Here is a 16,995-nt window from a genome sequence, read left to right on the forward strand (position 1 = left end):
GTGTCGGTGATACGGGGATGTGCTCAGTGACGGGGTGTCGGTTATACGGGGGGGTCAGTGACGGGGTGTCGGTGATACGGGGATGTGGTCAGTGACGGGGTGTCGGTGATACGGGGATGTGGTCAGTGACGGGGTGTCGGTGATACGGGGGGGTCAGTGACGGGGTGTCGGTGATACGGGGATGTGGTCAGTGACGGGGTGTCCGTGATACGGGGATGTGGTCAGTGACGGGGTGTCGGTGATACGGGGATGTGGTCAGTGACGGGGGTGTCGGTGATACGGGGATGTGGTCAGTGACGGGGTGTCGGTGATACGGGGATGTGGTCAGTGACGGGGTGTCGGTGATACGGGGATGTGGTCAGTGACGGGGTGTCGGTGATACGGGGATGTGGTCAGTGACGGGGTGTCGGTGATACGGGGATGTGGTCAGTGACGGGGTGTCGGTAATACGGGGATGTGGTCAGTGACGGGGTGTCGGTGATACGGGGATGTGGTCAGTGACGGGGTGTCGGTGATACGGGGATGTGGTCAGTGACGGGGTGTCGGTGATACGGGGATGTGGTCAGTGACGGGGTGTCCGTGATACGGGGATGTGGTCTGTGACGGGGTGTCGGTGACACGGGGATGTGGTCAGTGACGGGGTGTCGGTAATACGGGGATGTGGTCAGTGACGGGGTGTCGATGATACGGGGATGTGGTCAGTGACGTGGGGTCAGTGACGGGGTGTCGGTGATACGGGGATGTGGTCAGTGACGGGGTGTCGGTGATACGGGGATGTGGTCAGTGACGGGGTGTCGGTGATACGGGGGTTCAGTGACGGGGTGTCGGTGATACGGGGATGTGGTCAGTGACTGGGTGTCGGTGATACGGGGATGTAGTCAGTGACGGGGTGTCGGTGATACGGGGATGTGGTCAGTGACGGGGTGTCGGTGATATGGGGATGTGGTCTGTGACGGGGTGTCGTTGATACGGGGATGTAGTCAGTGACGGGGTGTCGGTGATACGGGGATGTGGTCAGTGACGGGGTGTCGGTGATACGGGGATGTGGTCAGTGACGGGGTGTCGGTGATACGGGGATGTGGTCAGTGACGGGGTGTCGGTGATACGGGGATGTGGTCAGTGACGGGGTGTCGGTGATACGTGGGGGTCAGTGACGGGGTGTCGGTGAGACGGGGGGGTCAGTGACGGGGTGTCGGTGAGACGGGGGGGTCAGTGACGGGGTGTCGGTGATACGGGGGGCTCAGTGACGGGGTGTCGGTGAGACGGGGGGGTCAGTGACGGGGTGTCGGTGATACGGGGGGCTCAGTGACGGGGTGTCGGTGATACGGGGGGGTCAGTAACGGGGTGTCGGTGATACGGGGGGGTCAGTGACGGGGTGTCGGTGATACGGGGATGTGCTCAGTGACAGGGTGTCGGTTATACGGGGGGGTCAGTGACGGGGTGTCGGTGATACGGGGATGTGGTCAGTGACGGGGTGTCGGTGATACGGGGATGTGGTCAGTGACGAGGTGTCGGTGATACGGGGATGTGGTCAGTGACGGGGTGTCGGTGATACGGGGATGTGGTCAGTGACGGGGTGACGGTGATACGGGGATGTGGTCAGTGACGGGGTGACGGTGATACGGGGGGTCAGTGACGGGGTGTCGGTGATACGGGGATGTGGTCAGTGACGGGGTGACGGTGATACGGGGATGTGGTCAGTGACGGGGTGTCGGTGATACGGAGGGGTCAGTGATGGGGTGTCGGTGATACGGGGATGTGGTCAGTGACGGGGTGACGGTGATACGGGGATGTGGTCAGTGACGGGGTGACGGTGATACGGGGATGTGGTCAGTGACGGGGTGTCGGTGATACGGGGATGTGGTCAGTGACGAGGTGTTGGTGATACAGGGATGTGGTCAGTGACGGGGTGTCGGTGATACGGGGATGTGGTCAGTGACGGGGTGTCGGTGATACGGGGATGTGGTCAGTGACGGGGTGTCGATGATACGGGGATCTGGTCAGTGACGGGATGTCGGTGATACGGGGATGTGGTCAGTGACGGGGTGTCGGTGATACGGGGATGTGGTCAGTGACGGGGTGTCGGTGATACGGGGATGTGGTCAGTGACGGGGTTTCGGTGATACGGGGATGTGGTCAGTGACGGGGTGTCGGTGATACACGGATGTGGTCAGTGACGGGGTGTCGGTGATACGGGGATGTGGTCAGCGACGGGGTGTCGGTGATACGGGGATGTGGTCAGCGACGGGGTGTCGGTGATACAGGGATGTGGTCAGCGACGGGGTGTCGGTGATACAGGGATGTGGTCAGTGACGGGGTGTCGGTGATACGGGGCTGTGGTCAGTGACGGGGTGTCGGTGATACGGGGATGAGGTCAGTGACGGGGTGTTGGTGAAATGCGGATGTGGTCAGTGACGGGGTGTCGGTGATACGGGGATGTGGTCAGTAACGGGGTGTCGGTGATACGGGGATGTGGTCAGTGACGGGGTGTCGGTGATACGGAGGGGTCAGTGACGGTGTGTCGGTGATACGGAGGGGTCAGTGACGGTGTGTCGGTGATACGGGGATGTGGTCAGTGACGGGGTGTCGGTGATACGGAGGGGTCAGTGACGGAGTGTCGGTGATACGGGGATGTGGTCAGTGACGGGGTGTCGGTGATACGGGGATGTGGTCAGTGACGGGGTGTCGGTGATACGGGGATGTGGTCAGTGACGGGGTGTCCGTGATACGGGGATGTGGTCTGTGACGGGGTGTCGGTGACACGGGGATGTGGTCAGTGACGGGGTGTCGGTAATACGGGGATGTGGTCCGTGACGGGGTTTCGATGATACGGGGATGTGGTCAGTGACGTGGGGTCAGTGACGGGGTGTCGGTGATACGGGGATGTGGTCAGTGACGGGGTGTCGGTGATACGGGGATGTGGTCAGTGACGGGGTGTCGGTGATACGGGGGTTCAGTGACGGGGTGTCGGTGATACGGGGATGTGGTCAGTGACGGGGTGTCGGTGATACGGGGATGTGGTCAGTGACGGGGTGTCTGTGATACGGGAATGTGGTCAGTGACGGGGTGTCCTTGATACGGGGATGTGGTCAGTGACGGGGTGTCGGTGATTCGGGGATGTGGTCAGTGATGGGGTGTCGGTGATACGGGGATGTGGTCAGTGACGGGGTGTCGGTGATACGGGGATGTGGTCAGTGACGGGGTGTCGGTGAAATGGGGATGTGGTCAGTGACGGGGTGTCGGTGAAATGGGGATGTGGTCATTGACGAGGATGTCATGCACGTTGGGAGGTCTGTGACTGAGGGGTGGAGTGGTGGTCAGTGACAGTGTGTGCTGGAGAAGGTCAGACACTCATTTGAACTGAACACTGGTCGTCAATGGGAGTCAGGGACAGTGAGGAAACTGAAAGGGCATGAACAGACCGGGGTGGAGACGCCCGATACCCACCGGGGTGGTGGAGATTGCGTTTGCCAGCTGGCAGGGCAGTCCCCAGGCACCACATGTTGTTGGGCATATTTAGGGCAGAGATTGGTAGATTCTTGATCAGTCAGAGGGTTTGGATGATTGGACGAAAGTGCGATGTTAGTGAAATATTAGTGCAGCAGACTTGCTGGGCCCAATGGCCTAATTCTGTTCTTATATCCTGCGTTGGGTGGTGACTGAGGACGGGGAGACTCTGGTGACTCAGATGTAATCATTTCAGGGTTGGGTGTTTCACCGTTCATCGGGAAGGGAGACTCACTGATTATTGACCTGGATTGACCAAAGGCACATGAATCAGAATCTCCACCTCTGGGAATGAATGTGGACAACATCTCTCACCTCATTGATGTAAGCCTCTCTCTCCCGGGGGTCTCTCAGGTTGTTTCGCCCAATGTACAGTACCTGGGCACTGTTAATCATCTCCTCACACTCCTCATCTGACAGGAGCCCTTTCACTGGGAGATTGAGAGAAGAGTTCAGTCAGAGCAGATCCAGAGACAGCAGACTCACACGGTGTGAATGGTGGTTGGGTTGAACCAGGCTGACCCCAGGTTCCCCTCCTGCCCATCGTTCCAGTAACCAGTCCCTCTCCTGATCCACCACCAGCCTCTCTCTGTAAGCACGGGGACCCAGGCTGAGCCCAGGTTCCCCTCCTGCCCATCGTTCCAGTAACCAGTCCCTCCCCCATCCACCACCAGCCTCTCTGTGTAAGCACGGGGACCCAGGCTGACCCCAGGTTCCCCTCCTGCCCATCGTTCCAGTAACCAGTCCCTCCCCCATCCACCACCAGCCTCTCTGTGTAAGCACGGGGACCCAGGCTGACCCCAGGTTCCCCTCCTGCCCATCGTTCCAGTAACCAGTCCCTCTCCCATCCACCACCAGCCTCTCTGTGTAAGCACGGGGGCCCAGGCTGACCCCAGTTTCCCCTCCTGCCCATCGTTCCAGTAACCAGTCCCTCTCCTGATCCACCACCAGCCTCTCTGTGTAAGCACGGGGGCCCAGGCTGACCCCAGGTTCCCCTCCTGCCCATCGTTCCAATAACCAGTCCCTCCCCCATCCACCACCAGCCTCTCTGTGTAAGCACGGGGACCCAGGCTGACCCCAGGTTCCCCTCCTGCCCATCGTTCCAGTAACCAGTCCCTCCCCCATCCACCACCAGCCTCTCTGTGTAAGCACGGGGACCCAGGCTGACCCCAGGTTCCCCTCCTGCCCATCGTTCCAGTAACCAGTCCCTCCCCCATCCACCACCAGCCTCTCTGTGTAAGCACGGGGACCCAGGCTGACCCCAGGTTCCCCTCCTGCCCATTGTTCCAGTAACCAGTCCATACCCCATCCACCACCAGCCTCTCTGTGTAAGCACGGGGACCCAGGCTGACCCCAGGTTCCCCTCCTGCCCATCGTTCCAGTAACCAGTCCCTCCCCCATTCACCACCAGCCTCTCTGTGTAAGCACGGGGACCCAGGCTGACCCAGGTTCCCCTAATGCCCATCGTTCCAGTAACCAGTCCCTCTCCCTTTCACCACCAGCCTCTCTGTGTAAGCACGGGGACCCAGGCTGACCCCAGGTTCCCTCCTACCCATCGTTCTAGTAACCAGTCCCTGCCCCATCCACCACCAGCCTCTCTGTGTAAGCACGGGGACCCAGGCTGACCCCAGGTTCCCCTCCTGCCCATCGTTCCAGTAACCAGTCCCTCCCCCATCCACCACCAGCCTCTCTGTGTAAGCACGGGGACCCAGGCTGACCCCAGGTACCCCTCCTGCCCATCGTTCCAGTAACCAGTCCCTTCCCCATCCACCACCAGTCTGCCTGTGTAAGCACGGGGGCCCAGGCTGACCCCAGGTTCCCCTCCTGCCCATCGTTCCAGTAACCAGTCCCTGTCCACATCCACCACCAGCCTCTCTGTGTAAGCACGGGGACCCAGTCTAACCCTAGGTTCCCCTCCTGCCCATCATTCCAGTAACCAGTCCCTCCCCCATCCACCACAGCCTCTCTGTGTAAGCACGGGGACCCAGGCTGACCCCAGGTTCCCCTCCTGCCCATCGGTCCAGTAACCAGTCCCTACCCCATCCACCACCAGCCTCTCTGCGTAAGCACGGGGACCCAGGCTGACCCCAGGTTCCCCTCCTGCCCATCGTTCCAGTAACCAGTCCCTCTCCCTTTCACCACCAGCCTCTCTGTGAAAGCACGGGGACCCAGGCTGACCCCAGGTTCCCCTAATGCCCATCGTTCCAGTAACCAGTCCCTCCCCCATCCACCACCAGCCTCTCTGTGTAAGCACGGGGACCCAGACTGACCCCAGGTTCCCCTCCTGCCCATCGTTCCAGTAACCAGTCCCTCCCCCATCCACCACCAGCCTCTCTGTGTAAGCACGGGGGCCCAGGCTGACCCCAGGTTCCCCTCCTGCCCATCGTTCCAGTAACCAGTCCCTGTCCCCATTCACCACCAGCCTCTCTGTGTAAGCACGGGGACCCAGGCTGAGCCCAGGTTCCACTCCTGCCCATCGTTCCAATAACCAGTCCCTCCCCCATCCACCACCAGCCTCTCTGTGTAAGCACGGGGACCCAGGCTGACCCCAGGTTCCACTCCTGCCCATCGGTCCAGTAACCAGTCCCTCCCCCATCCACCACCAGCCTCTCTGTGTAAGCATGGGGACCCAGGCTGACCCCAGGTTCCCCTCCTGCCCATCGTTCCAGTAACCAGTCCCTCTCCTGATCCACCACCAGCCTCTCTGTGTAAGCACGGGGACCCAGTCTGACCCCGGGTTCCCCTCCTGCCCATCGTTCCAGTAACCAGTCCCTCTCCTGATCCACCACCAGCCTCTCTGTGTAAGCATGGGGACCCAGGCTGACCCCAGGTTCCCCTCCTGCCCATCGTTCCAGTAACCAGTCCCTCTCCTGATCCACCACCAGCCTCTCTGTGTAAGCACGGGGGCCCAGGCTGACCCCAGGTTCCCCTCCTGCCCCATCGTTCCAGTAACCAGTCCCTTCCCCATCCACCACCAGCCTCTCTGTGTAAGCATGGGGACCCAGGCTGACCCCGGGTTCCCCTCCTGCCCATCGTTCCAGTAACCAGTCCCTCCCCCATCCACCACCAGCCTCTCTGTGTAAGCACGGGGACCCAGGCTGACCCCAGGTTCCCCTCCTGTCCATCGTTCCAGTAACCAGTCCCTCTCCCTTTCACCACCAGCCTCTCTGTGTAAGCACGGGGACCCAGGCTGACCCCAGGTTCCCCTCCTGCCCATCATTCCAGTAACCAGTCCCTCTCCTGATCCACCAGCCTCTCTGTATAAGCACGGGGACCCAGGCTGACCCCAGGTTACCGTCCTGCCCATCGTTCCAGTAGCCAGTCCCTCCGCCCATCCACCACCAGCCTCTCTGTGTAAGCACAGGGACCCAGGCTGACCTCGGGTTCCCCTCCTGTCCATCGTTCCAGTAACCAGTCCCTCCCCCATCCACCACCAGCCTCTCTGTGTAAGCACGGGGACCCAGGCTGACCCCAGGTTCCCCTCCTGTCCATCGTTCCAGTAACCAGTCCCTCTCCCTTTCACCACCAGCCTCTCTGTGTAAGCACGGGGACCCAGGCTGACCCCAGGTTCCCCTCCTGCCCATCGTTGCATTAACCATTTCCTCCCCCATCCACCACCAGCCTCTCTGTGTAAGCACGGGGACCCAGGCTGACCCCAAGGGGTAAAAGTAACCCCATCTAGTGGAATGGATTGAAGAGAAATTTGACCCGAAATCCTGGTTGAAAGTTGGATACTGTGGAGGGGGGGGGGCTTCCCCTCTCAGAGGGAGAGTAATGACATCCAGAGAGGGATCTAGATCTTTCGGTGATAGAGCACAACAGTACAGAAACAAGCCCTTCAGCCCATCTAGTCCTTGCCAAACTATTATTTTGCATTGTGCCATCTACCCGCACCGGGACTGTGTCCCTCCAAATTCCTCTCATCCATGTACTTATCCAAACTTGTGTTACATGTTGAAATCAAACCCAGATCCACCACTTCTGCTGGCAGCTCGTTGTACACTCTGACTACCCTCCGAGTGAAGAAGTTCCCACTCGGGTTTCCCTCAAATATTTCACCTTTCACCCTTAACCCATGAACTCTAGTTCCAGTCCCACCCAACCTCAGTGGAAAAAGATTGTTCACATTTACCCTCTCTGTACCCCTCACAATTTTGTATACCTCTGTCAAATCTCCCCTCTGTCACCTACATCCCCGGGACTAAACTCCTGACCTATCCAACCTTTCCCCAAAACTCAAGACCTCAAGTCTTGGCTACATCCTTGTGAATTTTTTCTGCTCTCTTTCAATCTTATTGATATCTTTCCTGTAGGTAGGTGACCAGAACTACATAAGATCTTCCAAATTAATCCTCACCAATGTCTCGTACAACTTCAGCATAGCATCTTAACACCTGCAGTCAGTACTTGTATTTATGAAGGCCAATGTGCCAAAAGCTCGCTTTACAACCCTATCTACCTGCGGCACCACTTTCAAAGAGTTATGGATCTGTATTCCCAGATTCCTCTGTTCCACCGCACCGTTCCCTGTGTGAGTCTGAACCTGTTTCACATTCCCAAAAGTAAATCAAAAACGCACAAAATCCAATCCCTCCTTCCCGCACAGTCCAAATCCCTCCATCTTTCTCACATCCATCTGTCAATCTAAACGTCCCCTAAAAGCCCCTAATGTATTTGCCTCTACCATCATACCAGGCAGCGATTTCCAGGCATCCACCATTCTGAGTAAAAAAACGTTACCCCTCACATCCCCCTTGAACCTACCCCCTCTTGCCTTCAATGCATGCACTCTGGTATCAGATATTTCTGCCCTGGGAAACACCAAGACAGAGTAAGGACTCCCCCCGCACCCCCCACCGGGCTGAAAGTGGTGGGGTTTGGGAGAGGGGAATGCCAGTCGCTCCATGCAGACCCCAACCACCCGAAGGCCAGATACATCAGAAAGGGTCCCTGTGATCAGGAGTACCTGACGATCCCCTATCAGAACTCAGTGGTTACCTGGGATCATCTCATAGGTTTTGCACGTGGTGTCCGTCGGCTTCTCCTGCCCGGCGTTGGGGCTTGTCCTCCTATCCGAATCTGGGACAAGAGAAGGTCCAGGTGAGAAATGGAGTTTGGGGGATAGGTCCAGGGCTGAGACTGATTCTTCCTGCAACGTCCACACACCAGCCAGTTCTGTTCTTCCACCACACTCCCCCAGTCACAGTTCCATCACTCTGACACACTCCACACACAGACTCCTTCCCAATTCCCCCATTTGCTCATTCGCAACCCCCTCCGTCACTCAGAAGGACAGGCTCGAGGGCAGAGGAAGTGGGGTGACTCTCTTGGTAAAAAATCAAGTCAAATCCTTGGAAACAAGTGAATAAAATTGGAAGATGGTGAATCCTTGTGGGTTGAGTTTAGGAAATGCAAGCATAACAAGACCCTCCTGGGGGTTATATACAGGATTCTCAACAGTAGCCAGGATGTGGGGCAGAAATTACAATGGGAGATAGAAAAGGCAGGACAAAAGGGCAATGTTACAATGGTCATGGGCGATTTCAATGTGCAGCAGATTAGGAAACTCAGATTGGGGCTGGATTCCAAGAGAAGGCATGAGAGTGGAGCTGGCCAAAGTTGATTGAAAGGGAATACTTGCAGGGATGATAGTAGAACTGCAATGGCTGGAATTTCTGGAGCAATTCGGAGAGTGCAGGATAGATAAACCCAAAGAAAAAGAAGTCTCTTAAATGGAGGATGATGCAACCATGATGACAAGGGAAGTGAAAGTCAGCATAAAAGCAGAATAGAGGGCAGAGAATAGAGCAAGAATTAGTGGGAGGTGCGAGGATTCAGAAGCTCTTAAAAACCAATAGAAGGTAACTGGAAAAAACAATAAGGAGAAAAGATGAAATATGAAAGTAAGCCAGCCAATAATATAAAAGAGCATGCAAACAACGTTTTTCAGATATATCATGAGTAAAAGAGAGGTGATAGTAGATATCGGATCGACGGAAAATGATACTGGAGAAGTAGTAATGGGGGGCAAAAAATGGTGGATAAATTTAGTAAATGTCTTCAAGTTTACATTCTAGTTCAGTTTATTGTCATTCAACAGTACACATTTAGCACCAAACGAAACACAGTACATATAAAACACACACATCATAGAGCCATAGAACATTACAGCACAGAAACAGGCCTTTCGGCCCTTCTTGGCTGTGCCAAACCATTTTTCTGCCTAGTCCCGCTGACCTGCACCTGGACCATATCCCTCCAAACCCCTCTCATCCATGTACCTGTCCAAGTTTTTCTTAAATGTTAAAAGTGAGCCCGCATTCACCACTTCATCTGGCAGCTCATTCCACACTCCCACCACTCTCTGTGTGAAGAAGCCCCCACCCAATGTTTCCCTTTAAACTTTCCCCCCTTCACCCTTAACCCATGTCCTCTGGTTTTTTCTCCCCAGGCCGCAGTGGAAAAAGCCTGCTTGCATTCACTCTATCTATACCCATCATAATTTTATATACATCTATCAAATCTCTCCTCATTCTTCTACACTCCAGGGAATAAAGTCCTATCCTATTCAACCTTTCCCTGTAACTCAGTTTCTCAAGTCCTGGCAACATCCTTGTAAACCTTCTCTGCACTCTTTCAACCTTATTAATATCCTTATTAATTCGGTGACCAAAACTGCACAGAATACTCCAATTTCGTCCTCACCAATGTCTTATACAACCTCACCATAACATGCCAACTCTTATACTCAATACTTTGATTAATAAAGGCCAATGTACCAAAAGCTCTCTTTACTATCCTATCTACCTGTGACGCCACTTATAGGATATTTTGTATCTGTATTCTCAGATCCCTCTGTTCTACTGCACTCCTCAGTCCCCTACCATTTACCTTGTATGTTCTACCTTGGTTTTTCCTTCCAAAATGCAACACCTCACACTTGTCTGTATTAAACTCCATCTGCCATTTTTTAGTCCATTTTTCCAGCTGGTCCAAATACCTCTACAAGCTTTGAAAACCTTGCTCACTGTCCACTACACCTCCAATCTTTGTATCATCAGCAAATTTGCTGATCCAATTTACCACATTATCATCCAGATCACTGATATAGATGACAAACAACAATGGACCCAGCACTGATCCCTGTGGCACACCACTCGTCACAGGCCTCCACTACCACTCTCTGGCTTCTCCCATTGAGTCAATGTCTAATCCAATTTACTACCTCACTATGTATACCTAGCGACTGAATCTTCCTAACTAACCTCCCATGTGGGACCTTGTCAAAGGCCTTACTGACGTCCATGTAGACAACATCCACTGCCTTCCCTTCATCCACTTTCCTGGTTACCTCCTCAAAAAACTCCAATAGATTTGTTAAACATGATCTAACACGCACAAAGCTGTGTTGACTCTCCCTAATAAGTCCTTGTCCATTCAAATACTTGTAGATCCTATCTCTTAGTACTCCTTCCAATAATTTACCTACTACCAACGTCAAACTTACCGGCCTATAATTTCCCGGATTACTTTTAGAGCCTTTTTTAAACAACGGAACAACACGAGCTATCCTCCAATCCTCCGGCACCTCACCCGTAGATACCAACATTTTAAATATATCTGCCAGGGCCCCTGCAATTTCAACACTAGTCTCCCTCAAGGTCCAACGGATTTAATCTGTCAGGTCCTGGGGATTTATCTATTCCGATTTGCCTCAAGATAGCAAGCACCTCCGCCTCTTCAATCTGTATAAGTTCCATGAACTCACTACTTGTTTGCCTTATTTCCATTGACTCCATGCCAGTTTCCTTAGTAAATACAGACGCAAAAAAAAGCTTTTAAGATCTCCCCCATTTCTTTTGGTTCCATACACAGCCGACCACTCTGATCTTCAAGAGGACCAATTTTATCCCTTACTATCCTTTTGCTCTTAATATACTTGTAGAAGCTCTTTGGATTATCCTTCACCCTGACTGCCAAAGCTACCTCATGTCTTCTTTTAGCCCTCCGGATTTCTTTCTTAAGTATTTTTTTGCACTTTTTATACTCCTCAAGTACCTTATTTGCTCCCTGTTTCCGATACATGTCACACATCTCTCTTCTTCTTTATCAGAGTTCTAATATCCTGAGAGAACCAAGGTTCCTTATTCTTATTCACTTTAACCCTGACAGGAACATACACTCTCAAAATTTCTCCTCTGAAGGCCTCCCACTTCCCAACGACATCCTTGCCAGAGAACAACCTGTCCCATCTACGCTTTTTAGATCCTTTCTCATTTCTTCATATTTGGCCTTTTTCCAGTTTAGAACCTCAACCCGAGGACCAGATCTACCTTTATCCATGATCAAGTTGAAACTAATGGTGTTATGATCACTGGAACCAAAGTGTTCTCCTACACACACTTCCGTTACCTGTCCTAACTCGTTTCCTAATAGGTCTCGTATTGCACCCTCTCTAGTTGGTAACTCTATATATTGATTTAGAAAACTTCCCTGAACACATTTTACAAACTCTAACCCAGCTAGACCTTTAACAATATGGGAGTCCCAATCAATATGTGAAAAATTAAAATCCCCTACTATCACAACTTATGTTTCCTGCAGTTGTCTGCCATCTCTCTGCAGATTTGCTCCTCCAATTCTCACTGACTATTGGGTGGTCTATAATACAAATTAATATACAACACACACAAAATGCTGGTGGAACACAGCAGGCCAGGCAGCATCCACAAGGAGAAGCACTGTCGACGTTTCGGGCTGAGACCCTTCGTCAGGACTAACTGAAAGGAAAGATAGTAAGAGATTTGAAAGTAGTGGGGGGAGGGGGAAATGCGAAATGATAGGAGAAGACCGGAGGGGGTGGGATGAAGCTAAGAGCTGGAAAGGTGATTGGCAAAAGGGATACAGAGCTGGAAAGGGAGAGGATCATGGGACGGGATCATGATCGGGATCGTCCCATGATCCTTTCCCTTCTCCAGCTCTGTATCACTTTCGCCAATCACCTTTCCAGCTCTTAGCTTCATCCCACCCCCTCCGGTCTTCTCCTATCATTTCGCATTTCCCCCTCCCCTTCCCACTACTTTCAAATCTCTTACTATCTTTCCTTTCAGTTAGTCCCGATGAAGGGTCTCGGCCCGAAACATCGACCTTGCTTCTCCTTATAGATGCTGCCTGGCCTGCTGCGTTCCACCAGCATTTTGTGTGTGTCGTTTAAATTTCCAGCATCTGCAGATTTCCTCGTGTTTGCTATACAAATTAATACCACCACTTGTAAATTCATAAATAATAAGGGGCATTTGCGACACAGGTTAAAAAGTAGACAGCATCATGCTTCAAGTGTGATTTGGCCTGGCAGGAGGCTGGGAGTTTGGCATCTGACAGCCTGGGGGAAGAAGCTATTTTCCATCCTAATGGTTCTTGCATCAGTCTTTACGATGGAAGAAACCAGTCATACACCAGAAATCGGAGAGTGTCTCGGGGTAGAAGTAAGTGAACTTGCTAATACTAAGGAGAAGGTGCTTGGGAAGCTGATAGGGCTGAAGGTAGGTAAGTCACCTGAACCAGATGGACTGCACTCCAGGGTTTTGCAAGAGCTGAAGGCATTAGCAGAGGAATTGGAAAGTGTCACAGGGGAGAAGTGAGTGTCGTTGCTCATACTAAGGAAAAGGTTCTTTTAGAAGTTGAAAGTTCTGAAAGTCGGACCAGATGGACTACACCCCAGTGTTCAGAATGAGGTAGGTGAAAAGATTTTGGAAGTAGTGGTCCCCCTTAACCTTTCAACTAATCTAGATTCTGGAATGGTTCCGGAGGACTGGAAAATTGTAAATGTTACTCCACTCTTCAAGAAGGGAAGGAGGCAAAAGAGAGGAAATTATAGGCCAGGTAGCCTGACTTCATTGTCAGGGAAAATGTTGGAGTCCATGATTAAAAATGAGGTCTCAGGATACTTGGAGGCACACGATAAAATAGGCCATAGTCAGCATCGTTTCTGTTGGAATTCTTTAAGGAAATAACAAGCAGGATAGACAAATGAGAATTAGTGGATGTTGTGTATTTGGACCTTTGACAAGTTGCTGCACATGATGCCACTAAACAATCGCCCATGATAGTACAGGAAAGATACGAGCATACTGTAGTTAGAAGATTGGCTGACTGACAGAGGGAAAGAGTGGGATTAAAGGCCTTTTCTGGTTGGCTGTCGATGACTGCTGGTGTTCCATAGGGTTCGATATTGGGACGGCTTCTCTATCTGCATTCTATTCTGAGTTTCCTGTTTATTATGGTAACTAGTCACATGAGTGGGGATGGGGTAAAAGTGAAGGGAATAAGTTCCGCCTGCATGGTTTGTTCATTGCAGTTTGTCGCATCTTTTGTTGATCACTCGATAAAGCTCAATCACGCTGAACTTACACTTAGGTACACTTAAGTTTAATCGCCTCAAGACTGCATGTTTGCTAATTGCTAATAAAGGATTGAATACACATCCTCGACATTTGGAGCAATAGTTATTGGAGTGAGGATGTGTCATGGAAGTATAACAAATGTGTAGGGTCACTGGCAGCAGCAATTGCTTTCGATTTGGTTTGACTTGGCTGTGACGACTCCTTTCCATATTATATGTCAATGCTATGGATGACAGAATAGATGGCTTCGTGGTCAAGAGCATTTTTCCGACCCTTATCTGAGAAAGGATGTGCTGGCATTCCGGATGATCCAGAGGATGTTGATGAGAATGATCCCGGGATTGAAAAGGTAAAAGTATGAGGAGTGTTTGGTGGCTCTGGGCCTGTACTCGCTGGAGTTTAGAGAACGAGTGCAGGTCTCATTGAAGCCTATCGAATACTGAAAGATTGATATGGAGTGGACATGGAGACAATGTTTTCTATAGTGGGGGAGTCTGGGACCAGAGTGGGCACCACCTCAAAATAGAAGGACGTTCCTTTAGAACACAAGTGAGCAGGAATTTTATTACCAGAGAGTGGTGAATCTATGGAATTTATTGCCACAGGCGGCTGTGGAGGCCAAGTCATTGGGTTCTTGGTCAGTAAAGGCATCAAAAGTTACAGGAGAAGGCAGGAGAACGGAGACGAGAGGAATAGTAAATGCAATGTGATGGAATGGCGGAGCAGACCCGATGGACTGAATGGCCTAATTCTGCTCATGTATCTGATGGTCTTTTCCCTTTCCGTTTGTGTTCATCTCCCCACTTTCGGAAAAGGGACCTAAATGCACGACTGAGAATTGTCCAGACGGGGGACGAGCCACTGACACCGGTGATCCCCACCCACGGGAAACCACATCCCACAGGGGAGACGATGTACGACTGAGAATTGTCCAGACGGGGAACGAGTCACTGACACCAGTGATCCCCACCCCACGGGAAACCACATCCCACCGGGAGATGATGTACAACTGAGAATTGTCCAGACAGGGGACGAGTCAATGACACCGGTGATCCCCACCCCACGGGAAACCACATCCAACAGGGGAGACGATGCACGACTGAGAATTGTCCAGACAGGGGACGAGTCACCGACACCGGTGATCCCCACCCCACGGGAAACCACATCCAACAGGAGAGACGATGCACGACTGAGAATTGTCCAGACAGGGGACGAGTCACTGACACCGGTGATCCCCACCCCACGGGAAACCACATCCAACAGGAGAGACGATGCAGGACTGAGAATTGTCCAGACGGGGGACGAGTCACCGACACCGGTGATCCCCACCCCACGGGAAACCACATCCAACAGGGGAGACGATGCAGGACAGAGAATTGTCCAGACGGGGGACGAGTCACCGACACCGGTGATCCCCACCCCACGGGAAACCACATCCAATAGGGGAGACGATGCACGACTGAGAATTGTCCAGACAGGGGACGAGTCACTGACACCGGTGATCCCCACCCCACCGGAAACCACACCCAACAGGAGAGACGATGAACGACTGAGAATTGTCCAGACAGGGGACGAGTCACTGACACCGGTGATCCCCACCCCACGGGAAACCACATCCCACAGCGGAGACGATGCACGACCGAGAATTGTCCAGACAGGGGACGAGTCACTGACACCGGTGATCCCCACCCCACGGGAAACCACATCCAACAGAGGGATCTCAATACAGGACAGAGAATCGTCCAGACAGGGGACGAGTCACTGACACCGGTGATCCCCACCCCACGGGAAACCACATCCAACAGGGGAGACGATGCACGACTGAGAATTGTCCGGATGGGGGACGAGTCACTGACACCGGTGATCCCCACCCCACGGGAAACCACATCCAACAGGGGAGACGATGCAGGACAGAGAATCGTCCAGACAGGGGACGAGTCACTGACACCGGTGATCCCCACCCCACGGGAAACCACATCCAACAGGAGAGACGATGAACGACTGAGAATTGTCCAGACAGGGGACGAGTCACTGACACCGGTGATCCCCACCCCACGGGAAACCACATCCCACAGCGGAGACGATGCACGACTGAGAATTGTCCAGACAGGGGATGAGTCACTGACACCGGTGATCCCCACCCCACGGGAAACCACATCCAACAGGGGAGACGATGCAGGACAGAGAATTGTCCAGACGGGGGACGAGTCACTGACACCGGTGATCCCCATCCCACGGGAAACCACATCCAACAGGGGAGACGATGCAGGACAGAGAATTGTCCAGACAGGGGATGAGCCACTGACACCGGTGATCCCCACCCCACGGGAATCCACATCCAACAGGGGAGACGATGCACGACCGAGAATTATCCAGACGGGGGACGAGTCACTGACACCGGTGATCCCCACCCCACGGGAAACCACATCCAACAGGGGAGACGATGCACGACTGAGAATTGTCCAGACAGGGGACGAGTCACTGACACCGGTGATCCCCACCCCACGGGAAACCACATCCCACAGGGGAGACAATGCACGACTGAGAATTGTCCAGACAGGGGACGAGTCACTGACACCGGTGATCCCCACCCCACGGGAAACCACATCCCACAGGAGAGACGATGCACGACTGAGAATTGTCCAGACAGGGGACGAGTCACCGACACCGGTGATCCCCACCCCACGGGAAACCACACCCAACAGGGGAGACGATGCACGACTGAGAATTGTCCAGACAGGGGACGAGCCACTGACACCAGTGATCCCCACCCCACGGGAAACCACATCCAACAGGGGAGACGATGCACGACTGAGAATTGTCCAGACAGGGGACGAGTCACTGACACCGGTGATCCCCACCCCACGGGAAACCACATCCCACAGGGGAGACAATGCACGACTGAGAATTGTCCAGACAGGGGACGAGTCACTGACACCGGTGATCCCCACCCCACGGGAAACCACATCCCACAGGAGAGACGATGCACGACTGAGAATTGTCCAGACAGGGGACGAGTCACCGACACCGGTGATCCCCACCCCACGGGAAACCACACCCAACAGGGGAGACGATGCACGACTGA

The 16,995-nt window shown here is 53.3% G+C and overlaps 1 protein-coding gene across 1 annotated transcript in view; it reads right to left on the bottom strand.

Annotated features, from left to right (window-relative positions):
• Window positions 1-3,822: 3,822 nt before the first annotated feature.
• The window catches only part of LOC132386425 (mucin-2-like), a gene marked incomplete at its 3' end in the record, with an annotated part of 77,711 nt that continues 64,538 nt past the window's right edge, over window positions 3,823-16,995 (bottom strand). The window contains exons 9-10 of the mRNA XM_059958698.1: window positions 8,506-8,586; window positions 3,823-3,938 (exon numbers count right to left, since the gene is read on the bottom strand). Coding sequence (XP_059814681.1) covers window positions 3,823-3,938; window positions 8,506-8,586 — 197 coding nt within the window. The remainder of the gene's footprint in view (window positions 3,939-8,505; window positions 8,587-16,995) is intronic.

The sequence above is a fragment of the Hypanus sabinus genome, unplaced genomic scaffold (assembly GCF_030144855.1).
Source record: "Hypanus sabinus isolate sHypSab1 unplaced genomic scaffold, sHypSab1.hap1 scaffold_1155, whole genome shotgun sequence".
In the NCBI taxonomy this organism is placed as follows: domain Eukaryota; kingdom Metazoa; phylum Chordata; class Chondrichthyes; order Myliobatiformes; family Dasyatidae; genus Hypanus; species Hypanus sabinus.